Genomic DNA, 18,130 nt, shown 5'->3' with positions numbered 1-18,130 from the left:
AGACAGAATAATCAGGGATTTGATAAAGAAAAATATCAAAAATATCTCAGAATATAAAACCCCTCAACTCTCATGTTGAAAGTGTAAGCCATATAACTTCACAGCAGTGCTTTTCAGGGGAGCCTAAGGCAGATAATTAATTTTGTCCCAGCAGAGTCCTCTGGCTGAGGTGTCTTTGAATGGCCACAAGGTGCTTACAAGTCAGGCAGTGCTATGGGAATAGGCTAGCTGCTTAGTTCCTATTCATCAGTGTCTCAGTGGCAAGAGTGCCTTGGGAATTGGATGGGTACATACTTCTTATTAGACCTGCAGCTCTTCTGTCAGCCTTGTGGAAGAGTTTTCGGCTTTGAATTATAAAGTGAACTGAAAGGGATTTTTAGACATGTTTATTATTATGTCAAGTTGCTACAGCCATGACCTCCAGTTTTTCTGTAGTACTACAAAAAAGTGAAGAGAGTCAGTGTTCAATTCTAACACAATCAGGATCTAATTTTAGGTCAGCTACAATGTGGTCTGTAGCTTTGCACATTCTTCTTATGATAACATCATATACCCTTCCTTCATGTGCCTTTATGTTAAGGATATAAAGGTATACACAAGCGTAAGGACACTTCTGTAATGTTTGCTGAACAAAAGTATGAGGCTACTAATGGAAGGATTAGCTGTGATTGAATGAATATGCATTTTAGAAATCCAGCCCTTTTGAGGTGGTCAGTGAAATTACTGGGAAGACTACTGGCTTACAGAGAAACGTTTTTGTTTGTTGATTGCGTTTGTTTTGCCTCTCTTCACAAAAGTCAGCCATCTCATTCCGTGATGCTCTGATCACTAAATTTGTGAATTTGAAATCTTAGTGTACCTGATCTTTTTGACTGATTTCTTAAGGACATTAGACTTACACGGTTATGCTTTCTCTATCCCTGTCATATCGTTTGATGTGTCTGTCATGTTTTCCTTACAAGTTTGTGGGGTTTTTTTAACCTATTACCTCATTTTAGCCGAGTTTGAAAGGGAAGTAGTAGATCTCCAAGTATTGTGCAGACAGGTGGTGAGATGGATAACGGAGAGAGACTGTTTGCTCACATCAGTGAAAAAGTATTTGCACTATGACTAAATAAATCCCTGAGTATCAAAGTAACCACACAGAGGAATACTTAAACACCATGACCCTGGGGAAGAGCATCAGTGAACCAACCCCCCCCTACTGTGCCTCAGGTGGCAAATCCATAAAGGATCAAATTCCATTGGTTTCTCAGAATATATTTAATTTTTTCCTCATAAACTTGAAATTAAATTTTGCTTGTATTTCTAGCTGATAGCTGAGTAGCTTATTTTTACCATTATCAACACTTTATATATGTGTCAGTGGCAGGAGGAAGCTTAGCAGTTGTATGAATTCCCTATTTGTTGCGCATGTTATGGGGCTTTTGGGGTGAATTTCCCCAGCAATAAACATTTCAACAATAAACAATGTCTATTGTTGAAATAATATCATTGCTAAAAACATACTAGTTTTTCTGGCTGAATAGATACACCATGTGTGGTGAAAAGTCAACAAGCAAATAATAGGAACAAATCTTAATTTTACATCTTATTTTTAAGTGTCATATTTTGTGGGCTTTGGAATGTCTTGGGTGTGTGTTAAACCTCCAGATTGTAACAGTAAATGTTGGATGTGTGTTGTCCTTGATTTAGATAGAGAGCTTGAATTATTATAGCCATAAAGCTATTTTTGAAGATAGTAGTTTCAAAGCATCACAGCCTTTCAGTTGATATTAATAATTTATATTTTCCAGTACACATAGTTTTATTGACTCCATTCTCCACGGAGAAACATGCACTTAAACATCTTTTTACTAATTTTGGCTGCACTTGAGGCCAAGCCTGGAATGAAGTCATGATTTTACTTTCATGCCGTGGAGCTGTATTCATTTCATGGGTGGCAATTGAATGTTAGCTCCTGCTGACCAAAATTGTTTGTGTTTATAGGGGCCTGTTTCATACACTGTTCCGTAAGTGTTTCTGCTAAAGAAAGCAATAGGTTGTCTGGTATTTTTGAGCAGCTGGTTTTACTATTTTATTTCAGCTTCCCATTAGAAAAAAGATACAGAGTAACCTCTTCAAGAAGTGTTTTGTGCTATCAGAGATGCCAATCTGTCACTTAAGTTGCTGCTAATAGCTGTGACAAATATTTATTTGGTGCCTTAAAAATGCACACAGCCCTATGAGGGTAGTAGAGAATTGGGTTGATGTTCTTTCTAATTCTAACATTTATTACAAAAATAAAGTAAGATGTTATGGGAACTTTTTATGGGTTTGGTCTTTAAAAAAGAAAAAAAGGAAAAAGGAAAAAAACAGAAAGCACATACAACCCAAACCTTTTGATTTGTTGTTCATAAATTGTCAGATGCAAAGAGCAAACCTCATACCGTAAGTTTTAAATTACTTGTTATTGAAGTTGGAAGACCATGATCTGACTATTGTAGTATCAGGGGCTCCACACCAGCTTCCGTGTTCTCCCTCACTGAAAATGTGGAGGCTCCTGGAGCTCCCATATCTGTGTCAGTGCTTGCATAAGCATAAGAGAAAGTATTCTTGCAGCTGTGCCTTTTCTTGGGTGGATGTGACAAGACAAAGGCATTGGGTTGGATAAAATCATCTGCCAAGCTGGAATTTGAACGCTGAATTAAGGAGAGGGAAGTTGAAACAGTCTCCATTAGGGAACGTGCTGAGCATGCCTATTGTACAACACTGCAGCAATACTAAACCGCAAATGGCTGCTGGCTGTGCACAGGCAGTTCTTTAATATCTCAGGATTTGGTGCATAATAGGCTAAGACCATTTTTCATGCTACCTATGCAATGAATTCTTGTTAACAGTATTTGTTAAGGCATATTAAACATCCACATTAAATGTGTATACATAATTAAATTCTGCCAGTGTATGAGAAAATAAGACCTGTGTTAGAAGAGCAGCAAAATTTGCAGAGCTAAGCAATGAATAGCAAATTGGCAAATAGCATAATTTTTGCCATCATATGACCCTACAGTGTATTTATGTTTATATCCAAAGCAATGTATATTTACACTTCAGAGATGCCTGTTGAAGCTAAGAATATATTGCACAAGGGTACTGTAAATGGTCTAGCTGCATTAGGGCAACATTCTGTTTCACACAGTATTTCTGCCGAGAAGCTGCATGTATCAGTACAACTGATCTGCCTCTGCTGATTGTGCTGGCTTGTTCAAAGTAGCTGAGCTAATAATGCAAGTCCTTAGCTATATGTTCAGATACATTGTATAGATTAGTACCTGCTGCATCATAATGCTCTGCTTCGAGGGCACCCTTTTTGGTATCTGCTCTGTTTACATTCTCAATAACTGGCCTCCAGTGATCATGACAGCACATGGTTTCGTATTTAATGTATATTTCTATGAAACAGTGAATGAAACTTGAAACTTTTGGCTCAGAGGCCGCCTTCTATAGGCAAAGGGGTTTTTTTTAATAACCTTTTACATCAATTCCTTCTCATCTCTTTCACTCCAGTTTTACCTCTTCCATTGTGCTTCTATTCAGTCTGTATTGTCAATCTCAAAAATCGACTCATTTAGGCAAATTTTTATGTGTTTAGGCACATCTTTGACACTGAGAGATGTCCGCACTAAAACTTTCAAGTGTTTTCCTTAAAGTTCCTGTGAGTGAGAGCTCTTTTCAACCGCTGGAGTTACAGGGGGGTTTTATTATTATTTTTTAAGACAGGTAAAACAGTTTATCACTTTTCACTTTGTAAATACTTTTGACAAGTTCAACTTGCAAAGAAGATGAGAGGAAATGGGCAAAAAGCGAGAGGATAAGAGCAAGCTCTTCATGTTCCCCTTTCCAGAAGAATGTATTTAGAGGTCAGAGTAGGCAGCATAATTGATTCCTGCCAGAGGCAGTATGAATTTGTATCTTTACCCTTGACTTGACTTTTAGCCTATATTTATTTAGCCATGTAAATTGTTGTAGCCATTGCTTTTGACCATTCCCTTGGCAGTCGCATTGTTGACACTTTCACTTCATTTCCTCCGCATTTGAAGTCATAATGGCAGGAAATATTTTTGAAAGACTATGTATAGGCTAAAGCTAAACACTGTGCCACTCTAATTCCAAGTGCTGATGCTTTCTCAGTTAAAGCAAACATCGAGTAGTAGAAAGTCTATTTCTTCATAGGAAAGTTTGGACTAAATATTTAAATTGTAATCTCGAGGTTACATCAGCTGTGATATACAAACTTAATGTTTTAAAGATGTAATTAAGGGTGTTAGGAGAGTTGATTTTAAGGTGGCCGTAACATAAAAGAATCCAGTGGCCTTTTATTGAACAGGAGAGGGATTAATGTTCAGAAAAAGAATTTGGAAAATGAACCGGCCAAACTATCACTCCCCTGGAGATGCTATTATTTAATACATCTGCTTTGTTTTTCAAACATTTCCTTCTAGTGGCTTAGAATCGATCAGAATCCCATTGTGTTTCAAGACAAAGCAAAATTACAGAGCTCATTTACTGATGCAGAGGTCCAGTAGTGTGCTGTAGGGAGGAGGGAGGCTTTCCTAGCAGAGTTGAGGTGGCTGAAAAATACACTGTCCTTCCAATGACTGATTTGCTTTGAGCAGAAATACATTGTTTCTTGTGGTAAGTATAGGCTGTGGTCATTGAGGACCACAGACTTTTTGCTCCTGAGTACAAGGTTCAGGATTAGTCCCTAACTTACGTTCTCTTAATAAAATATGAAGCAAAGCAATTAGAGGTTAGATGCTTGAGAGTTAAATGTTGTAATTATCAATGTCTGGGTGGTTACCCTTCAGCATGGAACCACAGCTCAGCTGTTGGCTATTGAAGCTCCCTAACTCCAGGGTCACAGTCCAGTGCCTGCTACTGAAGGCAGGCACATAAACTTTTCCCTTCAAGAACAGAGCATAGGTCACTCTTCTTCTTAAAACATATTTCTTGTAAAGATCTGCTGCTAAATGAGTTTCATATTAATTTGCATGGTAGCTCAACAGCTAAGAGATTCACCATGATGCTGGAGAGCTGAATCTGTTGTTCAGTAATTGCTGCCTCTTAAATTATAGCTTAGGAGAGAGCACTCGAATTCCTTTACTTAGGTGGACACCATCTCACTGTATAGAAAATAATGCCAAAGAGGGTGTGCACAGGTAGTTTGCAAATTCCTGTACTGTATTTACCAGCCTTCAGGTACATAAATAATCACTTGTGGGTTTGGGCCTGGCCCAGCCTTTCTATCCCTTCTTCTCAACATGCTCTGCACTTGTACTATGTTTCTGTTTTGTTCTTAGACACCTTTCTTGGAAGAACACCAAGTTTCTGTTTCCTGGGGAAGCCTGGGCATGTTATGCAGGCGTCTCAAATCCCTGTAACTTCTGGGTACGTGCAGGAGCAGCATTTATGCTAGGGGAACTTGAAAGTGATATCTTGAAAAAGCTGATGTGCCTTTAAAGAAGGCAGTTTGGTGGCAGATGGGCAGAGCCTTCTAGGAAAAGGAGGTTTGGTCTGAGGACTGGTCAAAGACAAGGACTCTGGCATCATGTAAAAATTCTTGGTTTCTCAGCTGAAAGCAGCTATTTCTCAGTCAACAGGCAGTAAGCTACCATTTGTATGCCCCTGTGCACTTGCAGGAGGTGGACTGAGCAGGTGTAACTGCAATGTGCAATTTGTACCTGTTGGGATTGTGCATCACTCCCCCTGCTTTTGTTTTTTGGCCATAGGAAATGTGGCACCAGTTCACAGACTCAAGACGGCTGCATCAGGGACCAGTGCTCCCTGTACATTCCTCTCAAGAGTTGAATTCTTTCTGATGGGAATCCATGTACTGTTCTGGGAATCGTTAACTCAGAATTGGGAAGAATCTGTTTGATCAGTAACCGAGTACTACACAAGTGTTTTCAGACCTGCACAGTTTTTTGATCACTTTTTCCTACTTGTTCTGGCTGATGAACACCTTAGTTACTACATTTGAAGTCAGGAACAGTGTCAGCAAGAGGCTGTATTGCTTTGGGGAGTTCCCCAGAAGCAGGCTGGTATGGGTTGCACAGCTGTGAGGTTGAGAGTGTAGGCAGTAGCATGCTGGGTGCTTTGTGACAACTGAGCAGTCAGACAGACTCCTCAGCTTTAGGATGAGTAACTTGATGCTGCAATTCCATTTGTGGCTCCATTGCCATTCCCTCCCTGCACACCCCTCCAAGTATAAAGGCATTTCCTAATTCCTTACAGGATCAGCAGATGCACTGCACCTCCCTCGTAATGTAATCACTGTTGGTGATAGAAATTAAAATACCACTATAAAGCAGCAAGAAGACCTCAGGAGCTTCTCTTCAGCTATTTCCACTTTGTGGGGATTATCTGTACACGTGGAGCTCTGTCTAGTACAGCATGCTGCTAGACACTTGGCATGGTTTTGCTGCTGTTTATTGTCCAGAATATCATAAAGACTGAAACGGCTGTGATTTTGAAGGGTCTGTGGCTGTAGTTTTGGGAAATGTGTTTTGTTGTAGATTTCTTCCCCAGTAAACTAATATGAAACTTGTTGCCTCAGGAGAGCAAGTCAAATGAATTTATAAGAGGCTGTGCACTGTAGTATAGCAACGTTTCAGCCTTATGCTTAAAGGAAATTGACTGCAAGGATGAGGAAGCAGATCCATGTATCTGCAGTGGTTGCGGCTGGATTTCTCATCCCGTTGCGTTCCACTGACGTGTTAAATAGTGACTATTGCTGGAGACAGGATATTAAAGTTGGTCCAGTCATGTATGTGCTTCTCAGAGTTTTTGCTTCCTAAGAGATGAATGAACTCCCTTATTATAAAACTTCTAGTACTTGTAATTAAATAATATAAAAATCTTGTAGAATGTATCCATATTCTAGTGTTGACGTACAAAAGCAAGTTTAAACCTGCTTATAACTTCCTCCTGCTGTGGTTAGGTGCTGGCAGACAATGTAAAATGCTTTGTCAGCAAAGCAAAAGAGGTAATTAGAACTAACTTTTGTTGCTCTGGGGTGAAACTGATATTCTTGCCACCTCAGTCCCAGGAGAGATCTCCCACTACAGACTGCAGTGTTGGCTGAATTACAATTTTCAGTTACCATTCTGTAATATGGTAACCCATTGATTTTTAATTTATTTTTTATTTATTTATTTATTATTCATATACTGACCCTTACCCTGTTTGAGCTTAACATCAGGCCAAAAGCTGGTTGCAAACCTCTTCACACTGTTGCTTTGCTTTTTTCCATTGTGTTGGGGCTTGAAGGGAGCTACAGGATGCATAGGAGATGCTGAAACTACTTGGTACCAAAGATACCAGAGGATCTGCTGAAGTGCTGTGGTCACAGGGTCAGAATATGGCACCTCCATCACTGGGACTACCTCTGTATTGATTAAAAAGACAAAAAAGATCCAGGCTAAGGACAGTGTTCTCTAGCTTCTGGTGCCAGGTGGCAGGGTACAGTTCTTGTCCACCGTGGCTAAGCTGTCAACCCTCTGCCAAGAGCTGGGTGTCCTCATCCAGCCTGCCTGCTGGGAACAGTTCTGGCACCTGCTTCACCCTGCGTTATCCAAGAGAGCGTGAGGTGGCCTGAGCCAAAACTCTGAAATGTGTTAATTGTTAAACAGTATGGGCAGTGCTGGAGTCTCTGCCTTAACCTTGTCTTCTTTACTTGTAGTCATTTAGCCAGCATGTGTTTGCTCCCTGACAGGTTTACTGTTTTTTTTTAAATGTATAACCGGAGAAATGTTTGTTGGAAAGGGGCTTTGGAAGCTATCTAGTCCAGCTTCCTGGATGGAGCAGAATGCAGCTGGCTGGGAGTTAGTGAGTCCTGAAGATGGCTGCAGGGATTAAAAAAGTTCTGTTTCAGTTAGGAATGCAAACTTTATTCTTTTTTTTTCCCTTGCTTTCAGTAAGATTTGGCAGACTCCTGTGGTAAGTCTATAGCATGAGGCTGTGTGTCCTCCTCAGCAAGTCTAGCGTGTCCTCAGTCCTAGACAGACTTTTTGCCTGGGTAAAGGTCAGCACTGGTTGCCTCTGCAGCGCTGTGGGTGCTGTGGTGGCAACTGCGTGTCCTCAGAGCAGGCTCCAGCTGTTCTTGATCTCTCCTCAGTTAGTTAACGGTACACTTTCTCCTTAGTTACATGCAGTGCGTGTTTTATTTCTAACTCTGCTGCTAAATTTCTGCTTGAATGCTTTATAGTCTTCTGCTCAACCTCAGGAATATATTAGGCATCTCATTTCTCAATGTGGGAAGGAGAGAATTTGGGAGGCAATTGGTATGTCTAACTGGAGTGGGGAATTTCTGAATTACGGGCATTTATTGAGGACTACATTGGTATGTGGTCATTGTGACTTCATTGTCTTTTATCTGTCTGTAAATTGGAATTATCAAATGGATTTCTTACAAGGGTGATGTGAATACTGATTGGATGAAATATATTGACAATAGCAACTGTAGCGTACCGGATAATTTCTTCTTATTTAATTTCACCCCTGTTTGTGAACATTCCTTCCTCCTCTGGCGTCCAAGACAGGGACCAAGTGAGGATATTTGAAGAGAAGCTTCCATTTTTATCTTGTTTGAAATTGTGCAACATAACTGTTGACATCAAAATGGGGTGTCCTGGGTTCACCAGTAGCAGTTTTTCTCCTTCTCAGTAGCTGGTGCAGCACTGTGTCTTGACTTCCAGCCTGGGCAGAGAGCTGATAATACCGATTGTTTTTTAATTGTCGCTAAGTAATGTTTATTCTGGCTAAGGACTTTGTGAGTCTCCTGCTCTGCCAGGGACAAGGGAAAGCTGGGAGGAAGCAGAGACAGGACACCGGACCCAAACTGACCAAAGAGGTATTCCATACCACAGCACGTCATGCCCAGGATGTAACCGAGAGTTACCCGGAAGGGCTGGGGACTGCAGGGTTGGACGAGGTATCGGTCGGTGCTCAGCTGGGTGGGGTTGGACGAGTTATCAGTCGGCTGGTGTTGAGGTGTTGTATTCTCTTCCCGTGTTATTTCCTTTATCATTATTACTATTGGTGGTAGCAGCAGTGATTTGTGTTATACCTTAGTTACTAAACTGTTCTTATCTCAACCCATGGGAGTTGCATTCTTTTCAGTTCTCCCCTCCATCCCTCCAGGAGTAGAGGGAGGGAAAGAAGGGGGGCAGGGAGTGAGTGAACGAGCTGTGTGACTTTGTTTAAACCACGACATGGGGAAAATACTCCCTGAAAGCAATCTGTTACACATCATTCTAGCAAAATAACCATTTCCACACGTCAGGTTAGAGTATGACTCATGATGTTGTTTTTTTTATTTCCTATGGCTTCACTGTCTCCTAATAAATGATATCTAATTTCATACTAAATGGTTATTCAAGACTACAAGCGGCAACTTACTGATACTTCTAAGTAAAAATGACTTTGGAGGTTATGACTGCATGTTCTGCAGTTGGACATTTCAGTGCCTCATTCCTTCTGTTCCTGTTACAGGTGCATGTGACAGCATTGCAGCAATGAGTGGAATTTTAAAGAGGAAGTTTGAAGAAGTTGATGGCTCCTCACCCTGTTCCTCTGTGCGGGAATCAGATGATGACATTTCTAGCAGTGAAAGCGCTGACAGTGGTGATAGTGTCAATCCATCCACTTCTAGTCATTTTACCCGTAAGTACTAATGTTGTGTATCTAAAGAATTCTCCCGGTTCCTCAAAATAAAATCAATTTTATTGTTAGATAAACAGTGATTTTAAATTGAACAGATGATAAAATGGACTCTGTTCAGTTTGTGACTTGCTCAGAATGACTTAGCAAACTTCACCCATTTGCCTGCTTGTTAACTATATAAAACTATTTGTCATGGTAAAAATTTGAAGTCACTTGGAAGCCCCTGCCTATTTGTTATTTCATTTATGTAGCTGTTTGTAGTTAACACTGGGAGTTGGGGTTAAGGTACTTCAAACGTGTACTGTAAGGAAGGTGTTTTAGGTAAGTTCGTTTATTTTGCTTAGATAGGTATAGGATTGTATTGGTGAGAGTTCTTCTCCAAAGAAAATAATAGGCTTTGTTTCATTTGGAATTGAGGAATATTGTGCATGGGACGCATTATTGTGATAGTTTATATTCTTCATGCAGGGGAGAGTATCTCTGTACTAGGTAACGGTATTGTCTACAGATCAGAATTTGGTTTTAAGCTGGCAAAGCTATGTGAGCAGCGTATTTATCTAGAAAGAATTAATTTACAGTTTATATTTGTAGTTTCCAACCTTTTTTTAGGTGTTTATACTGTTTTAATAGTGAACTGCACGTTTTAAAAAGCAGTAGTTTACCTTCTTCAACTCTGTTGCATATAGATCTCCCTGCTGAAGCCAGTGATTATAAAGCTGTTTTCTTAAGACTATGGGCCAGGGAATAGGTGAAGCTCCTCATCAGTGCAGTGTGATCCTTCTAACTACGTGTTAGATATCATGTCTAGCGTGTGTTATGAATATTCTTGTAACTGATTTGTCTACTGAATGCTGCTGTGCAGTTTGAGGTAGGCTCTGGATGCGAGGCTCTGAATCCTCTTTGCTCCAGTATGGAACACTTCTGTGCAAAGAGTTGCACAGACACAACTTTTCAGATGTAAGTCTTGATGTGGTGTATTATATTTAAGACACAGTGCTAGTAGGGGACCTATTTTATTGAAGTGCCCCAAAGGGGTGAGTGACCCAGTAAATCTCATTGATTTTTCATCCTAATTTTCATTTAGGAAATAGCTTAGTGAGAATATTGTCTGCGTGCTAATATTTTAACTTTTGCATCTGTTTAAGGACTTAGATGATTATTCGTCATAGGGTGAAAGCAGTCCTTTTACATCAGTCATTGCCACCCACATAGAAGACAGCAGTTTTATTGTGAATACACAGATATTAAAAAGAAGGCTTGCAGTTCAGGGGAGAAACTTGGAAGTTGCAATACACCTGTGTAACAATAAGCTTTAATTGTAGTTGACGCAATAAATAATTCAGTTTATGAATTTCAGTAATGGTAACTACAGCATTTCAGTGTTACAATTAATGATCTCTAAACTGAGTTATTTGTGAGCAGAGTAATAAACATCTGTGCACACACGCACATAGAAATTGTACTTATTAATTTTTTTTAAATACATATACATCAGTTGGTGATACAGAAATAGAGTAAATTGCATGCGCTTTGAAGCTACTTTATGGACAGTATTGTTTAATATAGATGCAGCACACTAAATTCCAAGGAGTCAATACAGAATAATCCCAGTATTATACAAGGCTGGTTTGGCAAGAAAAGAATTGAAGGGCTGGCCTTGGTCCTATATTTGAATAGGCAAATCTCAAGGTCCTCAAGGAAAAGGAGACTAATTTCAGTACAACTGAATGTGGCATCTTTCAGTGTCTAACATTCTGTTGTGCTCTTCCTGTAATGCAGCATACTTGCAGGAGCTTGACTGTAGCGACAGGACAAAAGGTAATGGGTTCAAACTTAAACAGGCGAAGTTCAGGTTAGATATAAGGAAGAAGTTCTTTACTGTGAGGGTGGTGAGGCACTGGAACAGGTTCCCGAAAAAGTGGTAAATGCTTCATCCCTGGCAGTGTGGACAGAGCTGGACAGAGCCTTAGGCAACATGGTCTAGCGTGGAGGTGTCCCTGTCCATGGCAGGGGGGTTGGAACTAAATGATCTTAAGGTCCTTTCCAACACTAACAATTCTATAATTCTATGATAAAGGTGATAGATTTTCATTTTATAGAGGATGTTGATGCTCAGATGAAGTATAGGATGGAAAACTTGTTTTATCCCTACCTAATTACTTGCATCTTACATCTGAACTCTTTCTGTATGCATCAGTATTTTGTAACTTTACCACGGACATTCCATGTTGCATCTGATGGGGAAGTCAGGCTTTGTTAATTTATTGTTGAAATGCTGCAAGTGAGATTTTGCACCTTCTTCTTTCTTAATACTAAACCATATCAGTTACTTACATGTTTACACAATCAACATTACCAGCTGAGCAGTCTTAGAAAAATCCCTTAGCTAACGTAGGCACGATTGCTGTGTATAACAGCTGCACTAAAACAGTGAATCCTAGTGATGATATATGATAGTTAAAGTTAATATATGTTTGCTATAAAAATTAATCTTGTTTATATTTAAAGTAAAAGGAGTAAAGACACTTGGGGGATGCTGAAAGATACTTTTCACTTGATAACTGACTACCTCTAGAAAAAACAGGTTTCTGTTGAGGTTGGATTTCATTTTTTATTCTCACATTTTCTTGAGTTTTCAAGAGTTTTTTTTTTTGTGCTTTGATTTGGGAAAGAATGTTTTAATTGGACAATTGGTGACATTTTTATAGGCACAGGATTTGTTTTCATTTTGGTTTGTGTCAGTTGACATCAGTTGTGTGCGTGATGTTGGATGCTCCTCAGGGAGCTTTTCTTTGTGTACAGTTAGATTTTCTCTTTCTGAATTCTAGATTTTAATACCAGTATTATTTGAAAAATAATATTTTGAGTTCTAGGAACTGCTATAGAATGAATTGACCCTGCTGAAGTACTTGGCTCTGTGTTGTCAAAGCAGAATATGTGGAAATTTTAGGAGAGGATCTGGTTTGCGACCATCTTAAGAACCTGAACATGCACAAGTCCCTGGGACCTGATGAAATCCATCCGTGGGTCCTGTAGGAGCTGGTGAATGAAGTTGCTAAGCCACTGGCCATCATATTTGAAAAATCATGGCAGGCAGGTGGAGTTCCTGACGACTGGAAAAAGGGAAATATAACCCCCATTTTCAAGAAGGGGAAAATGGATGACCCGGGGAATTACAGACCAGTCAGTCTCACCTCTGTGCCTGGCAAAATCTTGGAGCAGATTCTCCTGGTCAACATGCTAAGGCACATGAAAAACAAGGTGCTTGGTGACAGCCAGCATGGCTTCACAAAGGGGAAATCCTGCCTGACCAATTTGGTGGCCTTCTGTGGTGGGGCTACAGAACTGATGGACAGGGGTAGAGCAGTTGATGTCGTCTACCTAGACTTGTGCAAAGTGTTTGACACTGTCCCACACAACATCCTTCTCTCTAAATTGGAGAGACATCAATTTGATGGATGGACCACTCGGTGGATAAAGAACTGGCTGGATGGCCGCACACAAAGAGTTTTGGTCAATGGCTCAATGTCCAGCTGGAGACCGGTAACGAGTGGTGTCCCTCAGGGATCGGTGTTGGGACCGGTCTTGTTTAACATCACTGTTGGTGACATGGACAGTGGGATTCAGTGAGCCCTCAGCAGTGTTGCCGATGACACCAAGCTGTGTGGTCCGTTGATACACTGGAGGGAAGGGATGCCATCCAGAGGGACCTTGACACGTTTGTGAGGTGGGCTGATGCCAACCTTATGAAGTTCAGCCATGCCAAGTGCAAGGTCCTACACCTGGGTCAGAGCAATCCCAGGCACAGCTACAGGTTGGGCAAAGAAGAGATTCAGAGCAGCCCTGCAGAAAAGGACTTGGGGGGTGCTGGTCGATGGGAAAATGAACATGAGACAGCTTCAGTGTGCGCTCGCAGCCCAGAAAGCCAACCGTATCCTGGGCTGCATCAAAAGGAGCGTGACCAGCAGGTCAAAGGAAGTGATCCTGCCCCTCTACTCTACTCTTGTGAGACCTCACCTGGAGTATTGTGTGCAGTTCTGGTGTCCTCAACATAAAAAGGACATGGAACTGTTGGAACAAGTCCAGAGGAGGGCCACGAGGATGATCAGGGGACTGGAGCACCTCCTGTATGAAGACAGGCTGAGAAAGTTGGGACTGTTCAGCCTGGGGAAGAGAAGGCTGCGTGGAGACCTCATAGCAGCCTTCCAGTGTCTGAAGGAGGGCTATAGGGATGCTGGGGAGGGACTCTTCATTAGGAACTGTAGTGATAGCACAAGGGGTAACGGGTTAAAACTTAAACAGGGGAAGTTTAGATTGGATATAAGGAAGAAGTTCTTTACTGTGAGGGTGGTGAGGCACTGGAATGGGTTTCCCAGGGAAGCTGTGAATGCTCCATCCCTGGCGGTGTTCAAGGCCAGGATGGACAGAGCCTTGGGTGAGATGGTTTAGTGTGAGGTGTCCCTGCCCATGGCAGGGGGTTTGGAACTGGATGATCTTGAGGTCCTTTCCAACCCTGACTATTCTGTGATTCTGTGAAATTGTCAGTGTTCATATCTCATGAATGCAGGTGTCTTACAGAGCTACTGAGTGACACTCACTTGAAAACCACATGCAGATGTGTTGTACAGTAATGAAACTGTTAACAGTGTACACTGAAAGGTGTTTTGTTAATTCTTTAAACACATTCATGACCCCAGATAAGAGTGCTTTCCTAGGTGGACCATTTGAATCTGTACTTTTAAGGGCATGTGGAAACAAAGAGTTCTGTGAGACTTTTTCAGTAAACACGCCAGAAAAAAGCCTGTGCAGAAGAAAGGCTGACCAGATTCCTTACCTCTGTAATGTGCCACAGTACGTCTTTGATAGAAGTTATCTAAGCCATTTCCTGACACTTTTTCCATTCACTCTTCTCTTTTGTGAGATGCTGTCAGATCCTGTGTTCTGTCTGCCTTCCAGTCTGTTTTCATATAAGTAAATCTTGAAGTTCAGTGTCAACTCTTCTACTTACTGGAAATGTGGTGGTTGCAGGTGACCTGTAGTCAACACAGAGATCTGTATGTGAATTCTTTAACTTAGCTTTTTTAAAAAGGACCTAATGTGGCCATCTGAGCCTCGCTTTTCCTCTTCAATTCACCTGACATTACTTTTTAATCACTTGCAGCTATATAGCTTTCAGTGCTTCAGCAAACAGGCAGTTTGTGTATAAATCTATCTAGAGTAGCTGATGCATCTTCAGTATTTACGTAACCTTTGAAACAATACGTACTGGGTCAGATAAACAAGAACCTTTCAGCTACCCTGCTCCATTAGCCGTAAGATCAGTTTAACCTGTCAGCTAAATGAGGCATGCAGCTGCTATGGGTCACTCAGGTGGAGCAGAACCACCAGAAGATAGCTTTGATCTCAGCAATTAACCCTGTAGTGTGATGACAGAAAACACATGACTGATGGTATCTAAGTGCTATCTGTTGTGACTACTATACAGGGGTGAGTACAGTTTCTTTAACAATATATGCATTTAAATCAAGACAGCAACAAAACAAATATATATATATATCTCTAGCCTAGGTTACAGGTGTCTTTTTCTGAGTCAGGAAATGAAATGACAGTCCATAAAGCATAGACAACTGTTACCAGGTTCATAACCAACAAATGAATAAATGTAATATTTTCCTGGTCACATATGTGTGCATATACATCTGTATATTTTTCATTCTCTTACCCCAAATGGTGATAGAGTGCCTTCATTACCACTGTCAGATATAATCCCTGCTATCTTTATTACTTACTTTTCTCAGTCTATTGAGGTCATTTGAGTTTGATTCAGAAGGCTATTAGTCACAGGCTGATTTACCTTAATGGATGCCAAAGTATATTACTAATCAGTCCATGTACCTGTCCCGTTTCACAGCTTTTCCTCCATATTAGAAAAAGGATGTTCATCCTCAAGTAGTAGTCCAATAATACATATATAGTATTAGTCAGGACTAAGAGTATTTGTTCCTTTTTCCATCACAAGTACATGGAATACAGGGCATGAGCACACCCAATGCCATTTCAGTTCCTTTAAATTGCCATGATGAGCTAGGGCGTCCCACCACTGTGTTTCATCAGCTCCACAGCAAGTTGTCTTTTGAATACTAAATGCTTAATCTACTTTTCTGATAAAGAACCAAATTTAAGTTGCAGAATTTCAGTCAATTGAATGACCCAGCAAGACCTTAAGTTCTTTTTTTAAGCCCTTTTTGCTGGTAAAAATTCCCCATACAAGATTAATCACAGATGCATCTCTAGAGAAACATACGTTGAGGAGCTGCTGCTTTCCTCTGGCATTTCAGCTAGGCATTTCTAATCTGGCAGAAACTTTCACAGTAACGCCTTTATTGCAGGGGCTTCTCTTCTTCACCTGCAGAGGCAGGTGAAATCTCCAGTGACAACTCATCTCATAACATGATCTTCACCAACAGGAGGTAAAACCTATGCACAGTTTAGTTCCTGTCCTCCATCAGTTATCTGTATCTTGCCGTTATCACTGTCATTAGCAAGGTTATCTTGCAGGCAGCCATAATCATAGGTCCTGTCATTCTGCTAATTAGGGTACTATCTTTTAAGAGTGTTGGATGTCTGAAGTTCATTATAGAATCACAGAATGGTTTGAGTTGGAAGGGGACCTTGAAGATCATCTAGTTCCAATCCTCTGCCATGGGCATGGACACCTTCCACTAGACCAGTGCTCAAAGCGCCATCCAGCCTGGCCTCGAACTCTTCCAGGCATCCACAGTTTCTCTGGGCAACCCGTTCCAGTGCCTCACCACCCTCACAGTAAAGACTTTCTTCCTTATATCTAATCTATATCTGCCCCCTTTCAGGTTAATGTCATTACCACTTGTCCTATCCCTAGATGCTACAGTAGCTAACATATTGAGATTGCCTCATCTATGTGGCTGTGCAGAGCTTGTAAAGTACCCAATCTTTTGAAATCTTTAGGAAAGTCTAGATTCTCTTAAATTTTCTCTACATGAAGGGCAAAGTTTTATTTGCTGTGAGATCAATAGCACAAAGCATTACTTGAGCCTTGAGCTTCAGGTGTGTGAATAATTGCTGGTTAATGATAGAAATCTAAATGAGTTAGAAGTAGTCATGCTGACATTATGGAAAACCACTTAGAAGGTGTAGCTAAATGCAGGCATTCTTTTGTCATGGCATCTTGCAACTATTTATATTGCTTGTAACCAGGCTTGGGATTTCCTTGTTAATGGGAGATATGTTCTTACTGTTATTTGTTGACTCATGTTATGAAATCCAGACAGCTTGAGAGATTCTCGGGTTTGATTTTAAAATAAGTCAGCTGGGCAGTAAAAAACAAGAAATGCAAAGAAATACAGTGAAATGTAGTGCAGTATCTTTGCTCAAATACTCATATAGCATGACAGGGCAGGGTATGCCATGACAGGATCTTTCCTATTATCTGGAATAACAGTTACTGTAGAAGCAGTGTTTTAAAGAACCAAAAGGGTTGGAAGGCAGGCTCCCATGGCTTTTACAAGGACTTGTGCAACTGATTCTATTTCTACAGTTTTGAAAAGTTCTTTCCTATAAATTAGTGCGCTTCACATGCTGGACAGACAGGAATGGTTTGTGCCTTATATGGTGCATTTGTTACTTAGATAACATAAAGTCCTTTTTTGTTGTTGTTGAAGATGATCATGGCAGATACGCAAAATACGTTTGCAAATGCAAAGTCACAAGCAGCTGATGGGCAGTTGTATTTCTATCAAATGACTGTTCACAAGAGTCACCCATAACGTGGGACAAAAGATTGCCTGTAGTGTCTTAGGAGAGTTCAGCAAATACAGTTGCTATGCATGGGTGGTCCTGCAAGGATCCTTGGTAGCAGTTTTCCTCGTCACACTGTTCAGAGCTGGGGCCAAGGTCACCAATAATCATCTGCGAAACAGCAGCTGGCATTTAGAGTAAATGGTGAAGCTGAGCACATTTAAGTGTCTCCGATTCTCCCCACAGGCTGATTATATTTGCAAAATGGAGAAGCTGGACCAGTATGATGAATGTCACAGAAAAGAATTCTAGAGATAGAGGATGTTGAGGAAATAAAGCAGTAAAATTCCAGCTCTTAGCATGCATTCTGAGAATTTAACATTTCTGTGAGATTTTAGACAAAACTCTGACATTGATGTAAAATGTTCAACTAAATTACAAATTAAAATCTCTCCTATTCATGTCAGACTTGTCTGTGAGCTGGTGCTTTTCAAAAACCTTTTCAAATGTGACATAAATGAATCTGGCATTTGGGAAAAATTCCCATTGAGTCCCTCCTGTGAGGTAAACTTAACTCTGGCTTTACCTAGGAGGAAGGTACGAGAAGGATGGAGCAGTGAAAGGTGATGCAAACACCTCAAGCTCAAAACTC

General features: G+C 40.7%; 1 protein-coding gene across 3 annotated transcripts in view; it reads left to right on the top strand.

Moving 5' to 3' along the window:
• CSRNP3 (cysteine and serine rich nuclear protein 3) overlaps positions 1–18,130 on the top strand; it is a 109,018-nt gene that overhangs the window by 66,882 nt on the left and 24,006 nt on the right. For all 3 annotated transcript variants that reach the window (XM_065670530.1, XM_065670529.1, XM_065670528.1), the window contains one exon: positions 9,532–9,702. In XM_065670530.1, coding sequence (XP_065526602.1) covers positions 9,532–9,702 — 171 coding nt within the window. The remainder of the gene's footprint in view (positions 1–9,531; positions 9,703–18,130) is intronic.

This window comes from Lathamus discolor, chromosome 3, assembly GCF_037157495.1.
Source record: "Lathamus discolor isolate bLatDis1 chromosome 3, bLatDis1.hap1, whole genome shotgun sequence".
Taxonomy (NCBI): Eukaryota; Metazoa; Chordata; class Aves; order Psittaciformes; family Psittacidae; genus Lathamus; species Lathamus discolor.
This window is presented reverse-complemented; position numbering and strand designations above follow the sequence as displayed.